Source organism: Cavia porcellus, unplaced genomic scaffold (assembly GCF_034190915.1).
Source record: "Cavia porcellus strain 051 isolate PalLab524CR breed Dunkin Hartley unplaced genomic scaffold, mCavPor4.1 scaffold_29, whole genome shotgun sequence".
NCBI classification, from domain to species: Eukaryota; Metazoa; Chordata; class Mammalia; order Rodentia; family Caviidae; genus Cavia; species Cavia porcellus.
Window position 1 is genome coordinate 13,506,601 of NW_026947512.1, and position 23,654 is coordinate 13,530,254.

General features: G+C 38.8%; 1 protein-coding gene and 1 pseudogene across 6 annotated transcripts in view; both read right to left on the minus strand.

Annotated features, from left to right (window-relative positions):
* Positions 1-2,039, minus strand: part of LOC111758279 (polyadenylate-binding protein 1-like) — a 53,868-nt pseudogene extending 51,829 nt beyond the window's left edge.
* The window catches only part of Dnm3 (dynamin 3), a 548,406-nt gene extending 524,752 nt beyond the window's left edge, over positions 1-23,654 (minus strand). For 3 of the 6 annotated variants that reach the window (XM_063239982.1, XM_063239984.1, XM_063239983.1), the window contains exon 1: positions 23,303-23,654. In XM_063239982.1, coding sequence (XP_063096052.1) covers positions 23,303-23,463 — 161 coding nt within the window. In that variant the 5' untranslated portion in view covers positions 23,464-23,654. The remainder of the gene's footprint in view (positions 1-23,302) is intronic. The other 3 variants (XM_063239981.1, XM_063239980.1, XM_063239979.1) reach the window with 1 other exon arrangement.

The window sequence follows — 23,654 nt, forward strand, 5'->3', positions numbered from 1 at the left end:
TACTTGTGGGAAATGATGACTTTATTAGCTTGGGCATTAAGTTGCACTCTCAACACACATCTAAAAATGTGGGAAACAGACCTGTGATCAAGATCTCAAAGTCACCTATCTGAGTCCTAATAATTGGGCGAGATCACAGTGGAAGGAAGCTATTACACTTTTTGTTACAAAATATGAGGAACTCTTTTTTGAGTCTCCTGTAAAGGAAAGTATACGAACATGAAAGTTTCTCGTTCCTTTCTGGTAACAAACCTAAGTGATCTTATTTCCCTTTACCCCCCACTACCAGGGTGCTTACATGTGTTCAATCCCATTATTTGTATGATAGGAAATTTTCTTATCTCATTTTCTTGATCTTATTTTAGTTACTTCTTTTGCATGGTCCTACCTCTTCATCCCTATTTCACACTAGTGTTTAATAAGTCATTGCTGAAAAAAAATAAATGAATGTGATTTGTAGGAAATACACCATAAATCTTTCGCAGAAAAGCAGGACATAATAAATTTCAAATTAAAATTAAATTCCTTCTAAGGAGGCTAGCTAAATCCATATGAATTATAGAAATACTTCTCTTCAAATAAGTAAGCCTGCTAAATTTTGAATAATTATTATTCAAAATTATAATTCAAAATTATTATTCAAAATTAAGTTTGTGCTTTAACAGGCAAATTAAATAATGATTAATTTCATCACAAGAGAAGTCAGCCTCACAGGAAGACTCTCACTCCAAATAGGAACTCCAAGTTAATATAACTAAGAAAATATAAGTGATAATTAGAAACTTTTGGCAAGCAAAACTGAACGTTAAGGCATCTCTAAAATAATAATGCAAAGCAATAGGAAACACTGTTTACAAATATTCAATTTATATGCAACTGTTAAGGCGAGAAGCTGCTGAATAACGCAAACCGCACAATGACAACTCAACGGTAAATGCCGTATCCCGTTCCCCAGCAGAGGCTGAATGTATATAAACTATGATCTCTTTGTGCTCCTCTTGGTTCCAGCCTAATAGCAAAGCCCTTTTCTAAGCTCGGGGGCCTCCACTTATCCCACCAGGCCCTCACAAGTCCAGTCTGTTCTATAGACAACTGGGAGTTTGTCTTCCAGCCTGGCAAGCCTTATCCTAAGCTCTGTTAGCTCCTTTTAACCAGTGACCAGGTCTCATCCTCACTGGCACAGATCCTTAATACTCAGGCAGCTGGAGACCTAAATGGAAAATGTGCAGCATACATCCAAGTATATGGATTTTTCCTTCTGTACCAAATGGGTCCAAATACACCCACAGGTCCAAACCAGGAAATCTAAGAGTCAGTCTAAAGAAAGATTACCTTTTAGAAAAACAGCCTGCAGTTACAGGTTTGCATAATTTGCCTTAAATGTTATACCAAGAAAATGCATATGAAAATGCATTTGAAATAGGGCAGGCATCTTCACAGCCCCTGCAGTGGGGGCAGTCTCCTCGACATGCTTTACCAAACACAAAACTTTGCTTAAGTGCTATTTTTAACCTATCATGTATTGAGAACTGTGTGTACTAGATATCCACTTTTTTAACTCTGCAAAGGAAATATATATATATACACTTTGCAACTCTGAGTTTACTTCATGTATATATGAAATAAACTCAAAGGAAACAAACTCAAAAAGCCACATAAATTTAAAACCCTTGGCTTTTTGCACACCCAGCACCGCCTTTCTGAATGATTTTTCTGTGCAGAAGCAGCTCATCAGTTCAATGAGGCTCTAAGTATCTGAGTCTTTCAACATGCATTTAATGAACACCTCTACCTGTGGGCTTACAGAAGGCTTTCAGGAAGAGTTAATAGCTATTTCCTGAAAAATAAGTAAAGTTACCCAATCCAAGGAAACACAGAGAGCCTTGCAGGTAGAAGGAACCTGCGTTGCACCGTGACGACTTGGTGTCTTCTCGCAACTTTAGTAGTTCGGCAGCAATGAACACTGCGGTGAATGCGAAAAGCCTCAGCAGAAAATGAACAGAGACAGGCGGCAGATAATGAAGGCAACAGCGTGTCATGCTAGAATCGTGGTGGTGGAGATTGTAGCAAGACACTACTTTGATAAAAACTGAATTTTAAGAAGTCCATTGTACTATTGTTGAGTTATCAAAGGGGGCAATTTTGTGTACATTTTTAATACTTTTTCTCTACCGAGTTCACATTCTCAGGCCCTCAGGTATTCTTTGCATGCCTTTCCTCTTTATTCTTCCTATCCCTCCCTCTCCTTCTCGCCCGACCAACTGCTGCTGTCATCTCCTAACGGAACGGGGACCTCCTTTCTGTCCCCAAGCGAGTCCTCTGTGCCAGCTCCCGCGCCTTTCAGGTGGACAGCTGCGGCAGCCAGCCTCCTCCTGCCCCGGGGAGAGATCTTCCACCCACAGGACACCTGGATCTCCCACCCCACCGCGCCTCGCCAAGTGCTGCGGCCTCGTTCTCCAGTCTTTGCTTCCTGTACCACCCATGCCTCTCCTCCTGGATCTTTCCCACAAGCAAGCAAAAATTCTCTAACATTATCCCAAAAAGGACACAGCCTTTGCCTACACTCGCTTCCAACTTCTTTCAAAAAAGTTGTCTGCATGCTGTGTGTGTTAACTCGCTCACCACCTCTTCAACCTGCTTCATCTCCTACCATCCCAATAAAGCTGCTCTGTTCTTACTATTGCAAATCGTATCTTCACTTACCTTCTATGTATCTGGCATCTTTTCCATTGCTTTCATTGTACGGTATTTTCCCTACTTTTCTCTTTCCTTTTTTTTTAAATAATCTCTGTCCAAGTGATTTAACCCAGTATTATTTTCCAATTGAAACATCATTTAAGTACCATAAAATTTACCGTTTGGAAGTCTATAATTCTGTGCATTTAACTATGTTCGTGACATTGGAGAATCATTGCTGTCACCTAATTGCAGAACATTTTCATTGCTCCAAAAGCAAACTATAGCTCTTCTCTCCAGCCCCTGACAACTACTCTACTCGGCAATGAATTTCTCTATGGATTTGCCTATCGCAGACATTTCATATAAATATAACCATATAATATATGGCCTTTTGCAAGTGACTTCTTTCACCTAAAATTATGTTTTCAAGGTTCATTTATATTGTAGCACATATTAGTACTTCATTCCTTTTTACAACTGAATAATACTCCATTGCACAGCTGTACAATATTTCGTTCATTCGTTTATCAATTGACAGGTTTTTAATTTCTTCTCACTTTTTGCGTGTTAAGAACAAATGCCTCTTGGGATATTTCTGCACAGGTTACTCTGTATACAGACTTATATTTTCATCTCTCTTGAGTATATATCTAGGAATCAAACTGCTAAGCATACTGGTAATTATGTTTCCCTTTTTGAGAAAGTGCCAAATTGTTTTCCAAAGTAGCTGCAAAACTGTACACTTCTACCAGCCATCTATGAGAATTCAAATTACCACATATCCTTATTAACACTTGATATTGTCCATTTTTTTGTTGTAGCCACTATCGTATAGTAGCGTGTATAGTAGTGTGAAGTGGTATCTCATGTAGTTTTGATTTGCATTTCTCTAACGCTGCACAATGTCATGTGTGTATTAGCTATTTGTACTTCTTTGGAAAAATGGGTATTCAAATTCTTTACCTGTTTCTAAACTGAGTCTTTATTGTTATGAATCCTTAATATACTCGAAATACTAGTCCCTCATCACATACATGTTTTGCAAAACTTTTCTCCCATTCTCTGGTTGTTCATAGTCATGATCCTGTCTTTCAAAGCACTAAAGTTTTTAACATTAATGAAGAATAACACAATTTTTTTCTTTTGTTACTTGTACTTTTGATATCATAGCTAAGATCATCAATATCATCCTAGCTAAAATCATTAATATTTATATCTGTGTTTTCTTCAAACAATTTTATAATTTTACCTCATATTTAGGACTTTGATTCACTTTGAGTTAACTTTTACCTAAAGTATAAAGCAGAGATCCAAACTCACTCTCTTACAAACATCCAGCTGTGCCAGCATTATTTGTTGAAAAAGCCACAAATACACACACACACACACACACACACACACTGAATTGACATGGTATCCTTGTCAAACATAAACCAATTCTAAATGTACAGCTTATTTCCGGACTCTTACATCTATTTCATCCATCTGTGTCTATCCCTATGCCAGTCCTACACTATTTTGTAGTAACTTTAGAAATGGAAAGTGTGAACCCTTCAACTTTTTGTTTTGTTTCCCAATATTGTTTTGACTATCTTATATCTCTGGCAATTCCCTAAGAATTTTAAGGTCAACTTGTCAATTTCTCCCGTTCAAGTACTAACCAGGTCCAACTCTCCTTAGCTTCCAAGATCAGACAAGATTGGGTGCATTCAAAGGTGGTATGGCCATAGATAGCTTGTCAATTTCTGCAAAAAAAAAAACTCATTGGGGATTTTGAAAATGATTTCATTGAATTTACACATTGGTTTGTTGTATATTACTATGTTATACCAATATTTTTGCTGCATAACTCATTAATAAAGGCTATCTTTCCATTTAATTTGGTCTTCTTTAATATTTTTTGAATGGTGTTTTATAATTTGGGGTGTGCACTCTTGTGATTATAAATGTCAATAACATATTGAAAACAATTAAATACTATATTCAGTTAAGCTCCTCTGTGCCAAATACTCTTACATCCTATCATCTGCATAATTTATAAGCTACAATACACCCAAATCCATACTGCTAATGTCCAACCCCCAAATTTTTCTTTCCACTTTCAGAAATGGTAACAATCATCCATCAGTGACAAATTTAAAATGTAAGTCATTTTTTATTCCTTCCTTCTCAATCAGTGTCTTCATTTCTTTTCTCTCATTGCTGGGACAAATTACCCAATACTCAAAATTAAGGAAGTAAAGGTTTATTTTTAGCTTACAGTCTGTGGAGGTTTCAGCCCATAATCAACTGATTCCGAGGTAGGGTCGTATGGCACAGGGGCAACCCTTCAAGGCAGCAGCCAGAGCAAAGAGGAGGCAGGCAAGCCTCTTTTCCTGCTTTACAAAGTACACGGGCCACCTCCTCACCCCCACCCCCACCTCCAGGGCAGGTGTAGCATTCATAAAATCGTTATGCCCTCCTCTTGCACAGGATGAGGATATTTACAAAGTGAGGAGCCCCTTTCCTTGCTGAGTCTCTCAGTTAAACTAGAAGTTTAACTTCTCAAGTTGATACAATATATCAACCATAATAATCAGCAAGTCATGATACATTTAAGACATGCACATAGCTTTTCTCCATTTGCATCACCACTTTCTAAGTAACTGAAAAAGACTCTTAAACCATTTCTCTCCTGCTACTTTGTTCATTAACCTCCCACTACTTAGTGCAGTCCTGGTGTATGGGAATATGAGCCACATAAATAATTTTAAATGTTCTAGTAGTCATTTACAAAAAGCAAAATGAAACAAGAAATACTAAATTTAACAATATATTTTATTTAACCCCGCCTCTTAAAATGAAATTATTTCAATATGTGAGCAACATAAAAAGCACTAATAAGACACTGTGTTCTGTTTTCATAGCAAACATGAAATCTGGTACACATTCTATACTGACAACACATCACAATTTGGATGTTGAAATTTGACCAGAAATATGCAATCTACATGTAAAGTTTATAAAATTTATAATTGAAAATGTGGCTTCCTCTAGAAAATCAGACTTAAATTTTCCAAAAACAAAATCCATCATATATTTCAAGGTTTAAAGCTATTAAAATTACATAAAACTAAAACTCTAGTTCATCAGAAACATAAGCTATGAAAACTATATGCGGTAGTGACTACTGTCTTAACAAGCATTGCCCTACAATGATCTTTCTAAAATGTAAATCAGATTATGTCACTACCCTAATTAAAACCCTTACTGGATAAACTCTAAACCTATTTTTGGCACCAACAAAGCCTACCTAACTCCCCTCTGCTGCTTTTCTTTCTCATACATACTTCTCCCCACTGAGCTCTAGTGACAATGATTTACCTTACATTTTGCCAACACATAGCTGTGGGATGCCTCAGAGCCTTTCCAGAGTCCTGTTCCTTCTAAAAGAAATGCTTTTTCCTGTTCTTCTCATGGCTGATTCTGCTACATTGTCACCTGATGAGCTAGGCCTTCCAGACCAATCAATAAATACATTCCTTTCTGAACAGCCTGTATCACTTTATCCTGATCATTTCTCTCATGGCATCTAGGCTGATTCACATATGTGCATTGCTTATTTGATAACTATAGGTCTCCAACAGACAGCAAGCTCTGTGATGACAAGGAGTATGTGTTGTCACATTTTAATGCAGTACCTTTCTGGTATTGAAGACAGTGCCTGGCACTCAGTGAATGTTCAGTGGACATCATCTCCACTACACTTGTTCAATTTATTCAGTATTTATTCAGAAATTGTTATGTGCAAGAATTCAAGATAAATAAGAGACTCTTGCCTTCAGACTTCGATGATTTACTTTTAGAAGCAGATAATTTAATACAATGTAGCAAGTATAACAACAAAGAAATGTTCAGAGAATTATGAGTGTTCAGACAAAGAACAAATAATCTAAGAGAGTGTGGGCCAGAGATTTAGCTCAGTGGTGTAAGTGCCTGCCTGGTAAATGTGAGGTCCTGAACTCGCTCCCCAGTACCAAAAATAAATAATAAAATAATAAAGTCAATTGTATTCAATGCAAATAACCTAAGAGAGACAAGCATATGGGAGGCAGAGAAAATGGAAGCTAAAGATGGTAAGAGTCCAATGAAGAGCCACAATGTTATTCCTCTAAAGGAGACTACAAACACAAAGGTATTGAAAGTGCGGTCAGTGTGTCCAAACGTAGTACACAACCAGAATAAAGAAAAACAACAGGAAACCTTTAGATGGTGGCCAACACAAGGCCATGTATGCAACAGCAAGAAGCTTAAGTATTATGTTGTTAGCATTAGAAGTTGAATAGTTTTCACCATGTCAGTGATATCACTTAATCTGAATTTCAGGTTTCATAATTTGAATTTCATATTGAATTTCCATCACTGCAACAAAATAGTTAAGATAAATCAACTGAAAAGAGGAAAGGTTTATTTGGGTTTATGATCTCAAAAATGTACTCTATGGTCACTGGGCTCTTGCTTTTGGACCTATGGTAAGGCAATAATACATCATGGCAGTAGCCGTAGTGGAGGAGACTTGCTCCCCTCATGGTGGACAGGAGGCGAATAGGGGAAGGGACCAGGATACCCCGTGCCCTGCAACTGTATACTCCCAACAACCTAACTTCCTTCCACTATTTAATTAGTCAGCTTTCCCATTGCTGGGACATAATATTTGACATTCATAACTTAAAGGAGGAGAGGTTTAATTTGACAGATAGTTTCAAGAGAGTAATCCCATGATTGGCCTTCTCTAGGCAGGAATTTCATGGTGAAAGGGTCTGGCAGACCAAAGCTGCTTAGTGCATGCTAGTTGCAAAGCACAGCAGGGGAGTAGGAGCAGAGAGGAAGGGGCAAGGGGCTGGACACTTCTCTATTAGTTCCTTCCTCTCTGCTGCTGTTCTCCTGCTACCATGAACTAAGCAGCTTCAAAGTCTAAATGATCCACTGCAACACGACCGGGAAGTGTGCTCTGCCAATCTTCTGGATAGCTCCCAAACCAATCAAGTTGACACAATCAAGGGTAATTATTCCACCCCTTTTCAGTCTGACATCCAAATACATCTCCTTAAATCATACTTAATCCCCAAATCAACACAACATTATAGTTCTACCTAATATGATACAACTATATTAAGTATAACCAAAAAGTATGCTAATCCTTTCCTCAAAGTCTCAAAAGTTCCAGTATTTTTCAAAAATATCAATCAAAATATCACGTGAGACTCCAAACAAAACCCTTACCTGTGAAACTTCTATAAAAACAAAAGGCAAGTTACACAATCCCAAAATACAACAGCACAGGTTAAACATCCCTATTCCAAAAGGGAAGAATAGGGCAAAAGGATAGATCAGAACACAGGAGGGCCAAAATTCATAAGGGCAAAAATTAAGTTCTATAGCTCCATATCTCAAATCTAGGGTTTGTGGTTGCACTATGTGAGTTCGAGACCTCGAATGCTTCCGTTTCTATGGCCTTGCTAGTTACGTTAGCTTACGCAGCCTCTCTCTCTGGCTAGCTCCACTTAAGAGTCTGCAGCTTTCCTTCCACATTCCTGGCACCTTCAGCTTCCTGGGATCTCCACAGCACCTTCAGCTTCATACCTACAGCTTCGCACATTACCCTCTCAGGGCTTCCTTTGTCTGGCCTTTCAAGCTTAATTTGAGTAAAAGCCTTGCTGACCCCACAAATCTTGCATTCTGCATGGCAGTGAAACCAGCATCACTTAGACAATGCCAAGAACTGCTAGCCAAGTGTGGAGGTGCACACCTATAATCCTAGCACTCGGAAGATGGATATAGGAGGATTACTGTAAGTTCAAGACCAGCCTGTGCTACAGAGTGAGTTCAAGGTCAGCCTGAAATACACAATGAGATCCTGTCTCAAAAAAAAAACTGCCAGTAGCAGATCCATCTAGAGTAGGAGTCCCTGAGACTTTTTTCATATGAAAACTCTTACAATTTTGCACCTTTGTACCTGTAGCCTCTTCTTATAGTATTCTAAGGCTTCCCGAGCCCACACATTCAAATCTTTTCAAAGTCCACCACCAAACAAGTTCTAAAGGCTTATAAACTTCATAGTCAGGTATTGCTACCATTCCTCAGTACCAATTTCCTGTAGTTGTCAGATTGTCCATTGTTAAAACATAATACTCAGCACCCACAATTTACAGGAGGAGAGATTTAATTTAGCATATAGATTCAGTCTTCGTTTGACAGGCTACAAGGCAGGAACATCACAGCAGAGGACTGGTAAAGCAAAGCTGTATAGTTCAAGGGGCCAGGGAGCAAAAGCAGGGGAACAGCACTAGAGAAGGATGGAGGACCAAAAATAATACCCGAAGTTATACCTCCATGAATCCCCTGCAAAGCTCCTAAGCCAATCAAGTTGACACAATCAAGCTTAACCATCATCACTAGGTCCCATCTCCTAAAGGTTTTACCACCTTCCACTAGCACTATAAGCTAACAACCAAGCCTTTAACATGTTAATCTTTGTGGGACCCTCCACCTAGCATATATTAATCATGTTTTGGCTGTGTGGAAGCTACACCAGAGGGTTACAGATGCGGAAAATATTGTGAGTCTATTGCTATAGTCCAGAAGATGAATGTCAGTAATGTAAACTAGGCATTAGGAATTAGGCATAGATGACCAATTTCAGACGTATTTGGAAAGTAAATCAAGCTGCTTGGCATGACCTTGGCAAGGGCGGTTTCAGTGCACTGATGGAGAAAGAAGACACATTGTCTTCCTTATCCACAGCTGCAGAAATTGTGAATGTAGTGATTAGTGACTCCCATATGTGACTGCTTATCAAGAGCAGGAGGATAATCTTGGAAAAACACAGAATACTCTGGCTCAGTGCCAGACCCATTGAGTTGGCCTTCATGGGTGAAGTCCAGGAATCTTTATTTAACAAGTTCCTGGATATATTCACATACTTGCCTTGGGAGGTACTGGAATTGACCGGTCTTTTAAGTGTCATTATCCCTTATCATTCAAATCTATTTGGTTCCCGAGTGAGAGCTGTGTGATGGCCATGGGGGAGGGAAGGCTGAACCAACAGCTGAGGCAGGCAGAAGCTAAGATGGGAGACTCAGAGGCAGATACGTGCTGTTAGGAAAATGGAAAGAGAAGTACAGGTGAGAGAAGGTATAACTCAAAAACTAAGGTACATTAGTTTATCAAAAGCAATCCATTTTTTCTCATAAGTGCAAAAACAAATCTCTTACTTCAAAATCCTCATGTTCAACCAATTTAAGTCAGATTAACAGTTTTGGTTAGTGAAAACTCTCTTAAGTCTGCTCAAGCTTCCATAGCTAAATATCACAAATTGAGTAGCTAAACAACACAAATGTATTTCTCACAGTTCTGGAGACAAGAAATCCAAGATCAAGGTCCAGCCAATGTGGTTTCTGGCGGGGCTCTCTCTTCCTGACTTGTAGATCACTACATTCTTTCTGGGTACACACATAACTTCATCTTTGTGTGCCCACAGAAAATGAACTCCCAGGGCCAGCAATATAGCTGAGTAGCACAAGTGTCTGTCTGGCAAGTGTGAGGTCGTGACTTTGATGCCTGGTACTTTAAAAAAACAAAAAAAGCAAAAAACAAAAATAATGTGAGCTCCCTAGCATGACTTCCTACAAGGACACTAACTATATCAGATCAGAGCCCCACTGATATGACCTCTCTAATCTTAATGACTTCCTTATGGGCCCTATCTCCAAATTCAGTTACACAGCAGGTTAATACTTCAACATATGAAATTGGGAAAATATAAACATTCAGTGTGTAATGTACCTCAAATAATATTGTTTAAAATAATAGTTAAATAGATTGCAGTCTACCACAGAAGCCAAACAGTAACATTAATGAAACAGTAGGAAATATTCAAAGACTAAACAGTATGGAACTAAATCAGAAGGACATGAGATAAGGTCACAATCAGTACATACACGTGGTCAAATGAAGAGGCTTGGTGATGATTTTGAACTTGATGGTAGAGGAAGGATTTGGTTTGTTGGAAGTAAGGGAGGATGCATTGCTTCCAACTCTAAACTTATTGTTTCTATGAAGTTTACTACCATTCCTTCTGGTACCCACTAAAAATTTGGTATAGGTTTGGATTCCTTTCTCTCTCTCTTTCACCCATCATTGGTAATCACAGACCCCTCTGAAAAGCCCATCCATAACCAGGCTGAATCAAACTCCGTATATCATAAGATCACTTATTTTTCATCAATGACCTGGCCATTGTCATCATGTATATATGTTATCGTGTGTGACTTACTTAATCCTTCTAAAACCTGACTACAGCATGTTATAAAAGCCCCTTACTACTTCCTGAGTTAAGTACCAATTCTTAATTTTAGCGGTCCTGCATAGAGAACAGAGACTTTTCCATCTGGATTGGGTGTCTAGAGAGAATAGTGGGAGAAAAAACTGGTGGAGTGGATTGGGGCTCCCCTAGACTCATCCTGAGCTATCAAATTCTTACCCTTTAGTGTCCATTCCAAATCCTAACTCTTCTCATAAAATCTTTCTTAGCTTTTCCAAAGAGATGTGGTCCTTTTCTGTGATCATCCAGAACAGTACTTCTAAAATCATCCAAATTCTGTAACTCTTCTTCTCAATAATAATAATCATAAACATATCACTGTTATTATGTGACAGACACTGTCTGAAATGTTTTACTTCTATTAATTTCCCTATGAGGTGGCTACTACTGCTATCCCATTGTATAGATGAGAAGGCTGAGGCATAGAAAAGTTAGATAATTTTATGAGAATGTGAAGCTGAGACATGGCAGGATTGGGATGTGAACCCAGGCAGTGTGGCTTTTCAGAGTGCATTCACTCTGAATTCTTCTCAACCTTCTACAAGTTCTAGAGTACAGTCTATGCAAACTCCATCCAACTCTGTTGAAGGGAAATATTTTAACTGCCTTTTCATCCCATAATGGTGTTTTTCACAAAGTAGATGCTTGCATATAGGTTGACTGTGAATTCCTTTTGATCACAAAAGACCATGCTTTGCACCGCCCATGCTTGTTTCTGTGTGATGAGAAATAACCGCTGCATGCACAGAAAAATCAGAAAAGTGGGATGAAAACACACAGAGGAGGAATGAGAAGCAAAAGCTGGACAGGTGGGAGGTTCTGAAAATCAAGTATAGGTTGAAAAGGAGGTTGCAACTGGAGAGTCTTGAAGAGATAGATGTTAAAATAGTGATCTGGAAAATTTTCCCGAGAGCAGCGATATTCACGTTAACAAGCAAGGGCGGAAATACGGCGCAGGGTTGTCAGAGTTATCCACGCGAGAAGGGGGAAGAGCCTGCACCGGGATGGTGCCGGGATCGAGGACAAAGGAAAAACTGGACCTAAATGTCTTTCTGAAGAAGATGCCGCTTAAGGAGTGGAACTGCTAGGTATTAGGATAAAAGGCTTTAAAATCAATTCTTGTTTTCAAAAACTAAATACAGTTTTCCTCTAAAACATCCTTATCCACGGCTGCTTCGTGAAAGTGGCCATTCCAGGAGAGATTCCTGTTTGTTTACACCCACACACTAGTATCCGTGAGTACTCTGGAAGGCCTAAAAGGGCCAGACCCATAGAGGCATTAATGGATTTATGTATCTGTCATTTCTTGTCTACCTAGAGACAGTCTATAGAAAACATACTTTTTTTAAAAGTCAAGCTCCTCTCTGACAGTCACTAAAACAAATCAAGGGCTCTAAGTTAAAAAAAAAAATAGACTCTTCAACATATTTTTGCTCAGTTTGGTGACCACAGCAAGCTAGTCAGTCACCAATCTTGTCTCTACTCTTTTGGTAATAAAATGCTTACTGCCTTGCAGGCAGCCCATTCTGTTTTTTAATCTTATTGTTGAACAGTCACCATTACATGAAGTGTAAGTCTGTCTGTCTTCAACTTTTACTCATTTGTTCTAATTCTGTCTTCTGGAAACACATACAGATCAATCTAAGCCCTCTCTAACTAACAGCTCCTCAAGTATTTGAAGATAGCAGCATGACCAGACCAACTGTTTTCTAACACATACCTCTTATCACAATTGGTAGCCTGGCTACCCGGATGATAATAGCACCATGCATATCAAATTCAACTGGGTCACCAAATTCTTTGGAGGAATAGCTGCATACAGAGAGCCTTGCATGACTTCTGGCATACAGTGGATTGTCAAAATATGATTCTTTGTAAAGACTCAGTGAACAAACAAATCCATCTGCTACTAGAATTTTCAAACATAATCTTTCTCAATTGGCCTTATCACCTACTTACAAATGAGGTTATTACAATTTCTGTCTTCAAAAATAAAATAAATGTCATATAACAAAATACAAATGCAAGTTATTTACCAGGCATGCAGGTAAAGGAAACTTCTTAAGAAATCTCACCGGGAAAAAGCAATTTTTATTGTATACATATTTGGAATGCCTAGATTTTCATTATATATATATTTTATATGTATATGTATTTTCCAACTATAAGATAGTAAACATGACAAAATTAATAAAATTACATCCATTTTAACTCAACATATTAGAATAGCATAGTAAAATGTGAATCGTGTCATCAAACAAAGAAGTATATTAGATTTAATCTATTCCAGACACATTCAACAATTTTAAATTATTTATGAGCCATCTCAGGAAATACATTTTATATTGCCACCTAGTATGCATAAACAGTAGGACCCTGATTTACTAACAAGATCCATTCTGGGAGAACGTTTGTAACTCAGATTTGCTCTAAGTCTGACAAAGTGCTTAGGCACAGCAGACTTCACGTGCCCCATGATGCTGTCCTTGTCTAGAATTGTGACAGTGGCTGAATGATTCATGTTATAAGAACAAGTGATGTCTACCATCTTTTCACCTCAGTCCATCCCCTCACCTATGTTCACCTTGGTTTCCATGGTTATCACTTTGCACATCCTTGTGGTCCCCACCACATCACCACTGCTTTTCCTCTTGCTTCCGGACATCCTGGGCTCTGACTGAGCCCTGTACTGCTGTACACTATCATACTGTGCAGTGAGCACACAGCACCACAACCACCACAATGTCTAGCAGACACAGGAGCTACTTCTGCAATTAGTTCATATTTACAAATGTTCCCAATATGAGATTCATTTGTATCGGTAAAAGTTTCCAACTCAAGTGTTCATAAACCAGGGATTCACTGCCCAGATATACAACTAATATAAAAGTTTCACAAAACAATATTTATCATTGCTACCTAGGATGTAATCTAACACATTTTTAAGCTGTGAAAACCAACTAAGTAAACATCTTGGCCCATTAGCAGTAACAAATCACACTTTGAAAAAATCTAACTCCTCCTCCACTATTCTCTACCAATCTGTTCATGAAGAAGGCAGGTTTCTCACCTTGGGTAAATGATTTGTACAAAATCAAATAGCTATTTTATTCCTACTGATTGTTATCACTGCATGATAAAATGACAATGGAGGCCCAGCGCCTGACTTTATGGAGGCTGCAAATCATTGGGCAGACAAACAACACAACCAACTGAAGAGTGTAACAACAGGGGCTGGGGATTTAGCTCAGCGGCATAAGCGCCTGCCTTGCAAGCAGGCAGTCGTGAGTTCGATCCCTGGTACCGGTAAAAAGGAAAAAGACAAAAAAAAAAAAGAGTATAACAACTACACAATAAAGTGTCTATAAGGACAACCAAGGAGAGAACTGAAGAAGGCCAGTTCTGTTCTCCACTCGCCACTTCAGCCTGCTTGAGCCATTTGTTCAACAAACACACAAGGAGGACCTGCCATTGATATAAACCAAATCCACCCCAAACCAACTCACAGCACTAACTATTGCACAGCAGACTCCGTCGCCTTTCCTTCTACCTCCCTACAGTGCAGTGGACACTCGAGGACACAGGGCTTCCACTTCCTTCTCTCCCCACCCTTGCTCTTCAAGCAGGAGGCTCAGGATTCCTCTGCCACTTGACCTCACTGACTCAGGAAACAAAATCCCTGGGGAAAATACAATATTCAAAATACACAATTAAAATCAAGTGTTCTCTGAATTTCACACAGTATTTCTTTTGGGGATTAAGTAAACGGACTAAGCAAAGTTCTTAAAGTGAGTCCACAAGGCCTGCAGTATTTACTATATGGGTACTTGGCGAAAGCATCATGTGACTGGTGTTCCCCCGGTACCATGAATGCTAGGATCTATGAATGCAAATGGCAGTGATTTTCCCTTCTTTTCACTATATAAAAAGAATAGGTCTCAGTTTTATTAATTAGAAAACATAAACAGATGTACACAAAAGTTGTACACTTCCGCTACATTAGACTCCCCAACTATTATTCTGTAAATCTTCTAAGAATATCTAATGACGCAAAAATAACACACAGAATTTCTAATGAAGTTAATACCCCAAGAGCTAAAACTGATGGTCAAAAAGTTGAAGGAGCGTCAATTGAGGCAGAATATAAATCTTTCCACTGAAAATAATCATTGTATATTACTTTGACTTCCTCAGGTGCTTTTTCCTCTTCTTTCTCCTCTTTGCATGCAATTTTGCCTCACATTTCCAAAAGAAAAAGGTATGCGAAGAATAGTTCACTGCATATCACAGAATCAGAAACCTTAAAATCTGTTCTCCAAGAGAATGTCAAAAACAAGGTCAACAATATTTGTTTTAGTTCTATAATATCTTTGTTATTGGTTGTATTATTCATTACTCTTGTGTTCACAAAGTGAATCCTAGCGTGTCAGTTAACTTTTTTCCAGTTTAATAGTCTTCATTTATAAAAATTAACATTTTTTTCCCTGATCCACTCAAGGAAACTTCAAAGATTAATGAAATAATAAATGAAAAATCCAGCTAAGTTTTGAAAGGGAAGAGTATAAAAATAGGGTTTAGGTTGTATATATCTATTCACAGAAAACATAAATACTAAACATGAGGAAAGCTTTCTTTAAAAAGACCCAAATACACTGTTAGCCTAGCCTAAAAATTAGTATTTTGGTACAACCTTAGTTTTTCAATCTTCACAAAATGAACTCTGCACACACACATTACTGTCTACTGTTATTTGTAAATTTACTCCTTTTTTTTAAATATTCAGAAAATATCCTGTCTATATAAAAGATTTAAACTAATACTTACTACTCATGGAATGCATTCTGTGGGTCAGCACCTGATACCGTCTTACCTAGAATGCACATACACGTGAAGAACACAAAGCCTTTATCCCTACTCATAGATGAGGAAGGCAGGCCCAGTGAGGCTAATCCCTCCCTCTCCCCGGGCAGCAAACCCTGTACTCTACCACCACAATGTGATGACTCCTTTCCAAAGATGTGCTTCTGATGAAATCTAAGCAAACAAACACCATAAACAAGGTGAGTAAATGGATTCTTTGCTTTCAGTTGCAAGCCCCTGAAACAATAAGCAACGGAGTTCTTCAGAGGCCCTATTTCCAACACGAATGCATATTCGTGACTACAGAGTACTCTGAAGCGGTGGGAAATGAAGATGGCATAATATGACAAGGAACCACACGGTGCACTTTAAGCCCTTGAAAATAGAGATTTTTCCCCAGGGCTATTAGAACAAAACAAGATCTAAAGCAATCTTGTCTCACTCTATAACTGAGAGATGAAATATACTGTATCATCTTTTCCCCCAACAACTCCTCTGTCTCTATTACCAATTAACATATGGACCATTTTATGCAGTATTAATTTTGCTGAAGTTAAGAGTTAAAATAATTTCAGTGGAGTTGATGTGTGCCACTCAACTTACTAGGAGAATTCACACAAAGAAGTGAGAACCACAAAGAAGAAAATGATGGGTGTAGATCTGCTATACAAATACACATCTTCTATTTTATCTAAAACTTCACTCATTTCTTTCAATACAGACCATTTATTTATTTATTTATTTATTTATTTATTTAATTTCTAGGCAACTTCTTTAGAAAGGTGCCTTAAACAGGGCCTATTAATGGGCCATCTCACCTGGTAAACAAAAACTCTGAAACTAATGCCCACCATTATTAATAAGTAAATATTAATAATGTGTGAAAACACCCAGTATCACATTTGACTTTTTCCTGGGCCCCTCTGTTGCCTAGAACTCACACCTTATTCTAGAGTACACTATTCATAGAGAATTACCAGATCCATGTCTGAGAAAAGTACTGCTCCTCGTATACGTCCACAGTTTTGTGTAGAAAACAACAGTGTAGTGTGACTGGTAGTCTGCTACCAAGATCAGTGACACAGGGAGCTATCAAGGATAAGAAAGACTAGTCCAGTATTACAAAAGGATGGGAAAAGGAAGAAACAGAGTGGGGTGGGGGTGAGGGAGGCATTAGCAAACAATAGGAGGAGGAAGAGAGGATGGTGAGCTGCCTCAGGGCTCCCACTTCTGAACACCAAGTCCTAAACCCAGATCTGATTTTTTTTCCTGACCTTGAACGTATCTCTTGGTTTCTCTGTATCTTAAAGTAGCTCCAGGAAGTTAGCAAAAATTAAGCCAGAAGAGTTTTCTTACAGAAAGCTAATGAAATGCCAGTCCTTGTTTCTGATGAAGAAAAGCTAAATTACCTATGACCACAGACACAAAATATCATTAATGTGATATTAATAAACCTTCTGATTTGTTAGAAATGGTTGTTGGTTAATGAGATACACATCACTGAGTGTCACAACGTCTTCTTTACACGCCCCTTCACATTCTAAGTAACACATCCCACACTCAGTTTTGCTTTTAGAGTGTTTTCCCAGACATTTTTCTCCTTAAATTTATTTCACTATTTTGACTAAATGCTTTATCCCTAAATAAGAAAATAAAAATATTACAAGTATTGGTGCCTTGTCAGTCCTGATAAAGCACTTATCTGATTCATTCTATCCTACTTCCAATTAACCTTCACTGAATCCAGTTTTATATATATAAAATTACACCCAAACTAAATAAGATGAATTATATTTTAAATTACTTTGCAGTGCCTGGAATTGAACTGAAGGCCATGAGCATGCTAGACAAATGCTCCACCACCAAGCTATATCCTCCCGCCCTCCAGCTATATTTTTAATCTCTAATCTCTCGATGTCTTTGCCTTCTGCTCTCCTCTCAGCCCTCCTCACTGTACGGTATCTCTTTATGATAAGGTGACAGTCTATATTCAATGGCTTGTTGTCTGGCCAGGCAATGAGACACAGATCAGCACCTCCCTACTTTGACACTGATACTACAGTACAGGCAGCCTTGGGCTACAATGACACTGGCTGCCAAGTGACACTGGAAACTCTTATACACCTACTTTCCATTTTATCACAGTTCAGTTCCAGACTAGTAAGTTTTCAGGGGTGTTCATTTTATTTAAAAAGTTAATATTCTATATATTTTTATAGCAGTTAATTTGCAGTAGAGCCACTGCCTTTATTTTACATATCCATTTCAAAAGTTGCAGCCCCATACTTTATCCTGACAGTTCTCTTTTTATTCACACCAGCTTCTATATGTTCATACTTCCTTGCATGTTTTTACCCAGTATATATAGAATTCAGCAAACACCACATGTGTTCATTGATATTATGTGGCCATGTTTATCAAGAATACCAACAGGAGTCATATCCAAGGCTAGTTCCCAGCTTGGTGATGCCATGTAATCATAGGCAAATGATCTGTCTCTCATTTCCTCCCCTTTTGGCAAGAGGAATAAGAAAACAGGTAAGAAATAGAAGATATGGGAAATGTATAACAGTCCGTGCCTGCTAACCTGCTATTTAAGGGTTAAATAAATAAATATTGGCTCCTTTCTTCCTTCCACCGTATAAAAATATGTTTAATATCATTGTTTGGATTTTTATGTCCATGCTGAATGTTTGAGAAATTGCAAAACAGTCTTAGATTAGAAAAATAACAAAACTTCAGCTTATACAGAAAGTTAAATTGGATTATTCTATATGGTACTTACCTAAGGTTTTCTCTTGACTCTGGTAGGAGAAAAAAATACCTCTTTCTTTCAGCTTGTAGTCCTCTTTAAGTTAGATCATAATAATAAATAAAAACTCATAATTTAACTCCACTTATTATCCCTAGCAAAAGGTGCTGAGTGAGATACATGTCTGCTATACTGCAATGGATTGAATGTTAGAAGCCAGTTAGAAGTGTGGTGATATTAAGAGGTGGTGGGGCCATTAAGAAGTAGGGTTTAGTAGAAGATGATTAAGGTCTTCAGAGGCTCTGCACTTAGAAAGAATCAATGCAGTTCTCGTGGGACTTTGGTTAGTTGAGAAAGTGTTGTTATTAAAAAGACCAAGATGGGCCCTTCCACTCTTTCGCTCTGGCTTCCTGTCTTACCATGTGATCTCAGGCGTATGCATCTACCATGATGTCATCTACCATGAAGCCCTCACCACCACGTTATGCTATTTAAACCTTCAATCTTTAAACTCTAAATTAAGTAAACTTCTTTACTTTATAAAATCCCCAGACTCAGGTATTATGTTGTAGTAATGAAAACTGGTATACTCAATGTAGATTCCACTAATAGAGAATCCACTAGTCTACCCCCAACACTACTAGTAATCTACCCTGCTAAACACTGCTTCCACTTACTCTTCCAGTGTTCTGAATGACTGCCTACCCAAACTCATTCTTACGTCAAGTACATTTTTTGCATTGAGTCAAGTGCATAAATAAACTCCAAAACAGAAATATTCTAACCAGTCCAGTTTAACAAGTTGTATCACTTTTCAGACATTATTAATACAAACAAATTAAGTTTTTGTGGTAATTAAACCCTACCAAGTGTGCACTTGTGATAACACAGAAATACATGATACAGCATTAATTCAGCAAAAAATAGTTGTATATCATTTCATTGCTAAATAAAAAATAGTCTATGCTTTTGATTATTTTATTGTTCATCATTAACCCTCAGAACACTTCTATCTATGCAGAATTGAAAGTCTATTTAGCACTCAGGCTAGAATAATACAATGTAGAGTTTTCTACCTATATAATTAGCATTGAAGAACTAATGTTTCTAGCAAGTATAGCATGAAAAAACATTTTCTCATTAGTAACTAGTACGGTTTTCACTTAGTACCTCTATAAACAAGCTATATACACTCTAAACACAGATTTAAGTAAACAACCCAATTACATTTTTGAGTCCTCTTCAAGAATGGCTAATATAGTAAAGAAATATACTTGTCTTTAACTAATAATGCTTCAGCCTAAAAAAATTACCTCAAATTCTTAGCACAGTGAGACCAGGCAGATACACATAAATAAATATGAAAAAAGTATTAATATAATAGCTTCTTATTTACATAAAAATGTCTATATAACAGCAGGGAAGAGTTGAAAGGACTTAACACAGGAATTGGTAAGACTCAGTATGGTCTTGATTATGAACTATGGAGCACGGATTATTGGGCCAATATCTTAGGCTGAATGCTCAATCCACTTTTTATGTTAAATTAGCCAATGAATGAGTTACTCAAATTTCTTAAATTTTAATTTCTTCTTCAGCAAAATGGGACTCATGGACAGTAACTACCTCTCTAGAGTTTTATGATGACTAAAGAGATTATCTATGTAAAAGAATCCAGAATATTAGCCACCTGTAGCAAACATTCAGTAAATTTTAACCATTATTATCATCACTGCTTTATAAGTACACACACATATATATGTATGTATATACACACAAGCAATTCTTCCGGGTACAGACCAACCCAAAGGGCCAAATCAAGGCAGCTAGTGAAACCCTATATTCAAACCATGGAGTTCAGCTTCTATTCATTAGTCCTTAAGCTGCTTCTCACTGCCAGCATATATCTCATCCTGAGCAACCAAAAGAACAATCTGGTTACTCATACTATATCACATTAATATGTAAATTCATCACTTCAGCAAGAAAATCACAAACAAGCAGTTCATTCATGACTCATTTTATTCATAACAATCTCAAACTTGTCACCCAAAAATTGGTTTTTACAGCCACAGTTAAATGAAGTAAACATAGACACATCTAAATTTATTCAATGGTGTCAAAAAATCAATTTAAGCAAACTATGTGAGAGGAAAAAATATAGTTAGTCCACTAAATGCAATTTGTTATATATTAAGGAGAAAATGGACCCTTGTTTTGAAGGGAACAAGCTTAAATCATGAGCAAACAATTTACACAAGCAATGACCCCTTGTTTTACGACTGCATTCAAGAATTGCACATTTGGCCATGGTCTTTAACAGAAAACAGCTACATGTAAAAAAAAAATGCATCTTTTTAAAAAAGGATCTTATATTGATTGCAAAATTCCTAGACAATAAAGAAAAAGCTAAAAGGTTTCAATGGGATGAGACTACTATTTTTTTTCCTTTTGCCTCAGCTGAATCTTTTATCAAAATAGAGAACTTCATTTTCCCTAAGGTCGGGTTATAATTAGAAATTAGACTCCTCAATAATTCAATGACTGGAATCTTTATTAAAGTCAAATGACCTTTCTAATTAAGTTTTCTCCTTAATATATAAGCTCTGCTAGGCAAGTGCCACTTCTACAGATAATGAAGTCTTTACGTATTTATTAATTGAGTTTTCCTTCTCATCTCATCTTTTTTTATTATTCTATCAGTAATTAATTATTGGTAGAACTTTTAAAATACAACAAATTTCTAAAGCATTCTGTTAAGTGCTCTGGCTTTTGTATTTCTAATGTTCCTATTTTTCATCCTATCATGAAAAATGTTCAAGATTAAATATTTTACTTTTCTGTATCTCTTTCTTTTTTTAATTCTCATTAGAAAAGAATATAGCTAGTAAGGCGGAATGTGCACAATCTTGTTATAGCATTAATAAAACTTAGAATTTATGAACCTAAAGAGTAGAATTGAGATATGTGCATAAAATCCACATTAAGTCCAAAAGCTCTGGCCACAAATAATGCCCTTAGAAGATAGGTTCATCTAAGTAAATATGAAAATATGGTAATTGTATTTAAAATGCTTGAAATTTCAATTCTTAAGTATTTGTTTAAAAAACAAATGTAATTGATCAAACCCATCCCTTCACCAGAAGTCTAAGATGACGTAGGCAAAATGCTTCACTGTGACTTTCTCCATTAATCATTGATAGATTATAAGACAGAGGCAAAGTGATTAAGTTAATTACTCAAGAATAGCCGACAATTGCCACCAATTTTACTTTTTATTAGATTATCTGTATAGCTTTTGAAAGAGAAAAAAATGAATAGTTTCATCTGACAGATGTAGCATCATCTGAGAGAAAAGAATATTAACCTCCCTCCCCCCAAAAGATGTGGAAATACCCAGCTCTACATTTTACACATCACCAAGCACTAACAAAAAGAAAAAGAACACGAACAGGAACCTTTTGCACTGTAAGTCACTAACATGCCAAATATAAAGAATAAAGTACAATTTCTAGTTTGTGCCTCTCCAGCTCACTCTGGGCTGCTGTACATTGCTACCTGGTTTAGTACTAGGAAACAGATTTCAGCTTTTATGAGGTTTCTAAATGGGTTTCTTAGTAAATGTCTGCACTCTTCCGCCAAGGCCATTAAGGTAACTTAATCCCTCCTGAACTGCTCAGTAGAATAAACGTTGATTCCCAATTTTAAAGATTAATTCTTTAGCTTTGTGCGTATTAAGAGTTGTGAGAACACAAAAGCATAAGAACAATTTGAATTCAGAATGTTATCTTGAAGGCTTGGAGGGCAAATAAGAGCTCAAGGAACTGAAGAGGATGCTGGGGGAGGGGGCACGGAGAGAGTGCCAGAAAGATGCTGGTCAGTCCTGAGATGATGCAGGAATGACATAGCACCTGGACCACAGGAGTCCACGGCCACCCCCTGGCTGTCTGTGCCTCGGGTTCCAGGACATACGCCTAGAGCTGGGAATGGGTGTACACACAAACACACCAATTTTATTCTTTGACTTTCCAGGGAGAAGAATGGTGGGAAAGAATCTCTAGAAAAAGCTTCAGCACAACAAGCGTTTTCTTTCTCCTCGCACCCCGCCTTCCCAGCTAGGGACAGGCGACGCTGATCTCGAACAGTATACAGCTGAGAGGATCAGAGAACCAGGGTGAGAAGAAAGCATCAGTGCCAGGGGGGATGAAACCCCACAGCCGGGCAGAGAGCCTCGGGTCGGGTAGGGTGACAGGAAAAGGAGGAGGATGTTGAGCCGGGAAACCGAAGAGCAGGGGTCTGGAAAGCACCCGGCGCGTACCCGGCCAGGCTGCCCAGGGCTGGCGCGCGCCAGGCGGGGGGAAGTCGGTCCCGGGTGGACCCCTCCCGGACTGCCCAGCCGGAGGATCGGGAGGAAATGGCTTTGTAAGGCAGGATGAAAGCGAGCCCGGGGGCCACCACGCGGGGGGCGGGGACGGAGGATGCCCGGAGCTGGGGACGCCGCCCGTCCCACGCCAGCCCACCCTGCCCCGCAGTCGCCCCAGCCGCGGTCCGCGCTCCGGCTCTCGCGCCGTCCGGAGTCACGGCCTCGGGCAGGGTCACCCCGGTGCGCCCCCTCCCCGCGCCCCGCGCCCCGCGCCCCGCGCGCTCACCTGCCCACGAAGTTCTCCAGCACCGAGCTCTTGCCCGCGCTCTGGCCGCCCACCACGGCGATCTGCGGCAGCTCCAGCAGGCAGGTCTGTCCCAGCGCCGAGAAGGCGTCCTGCAGCCGGTTCACCAGCGGGATCAGCTCCTCCATCTCCCTGTTGCCCATCTCGCCTGCGCGGCCGGCTGCCCACGGGTCGCTGTCTGCCTCTGTGCTCTGGCCGGGGGCCGGGCCGCGCTCTCCTCGAGGATGTCGCGGCGCTGGGATCGGAGCGCGGGGTCCAGGAACGGACGTCGGATGCAGCCGCTGGTCCGCAGCTCGGCGCCTGACAGCTAACAGCCCCACAGGGCGCGTGCGCG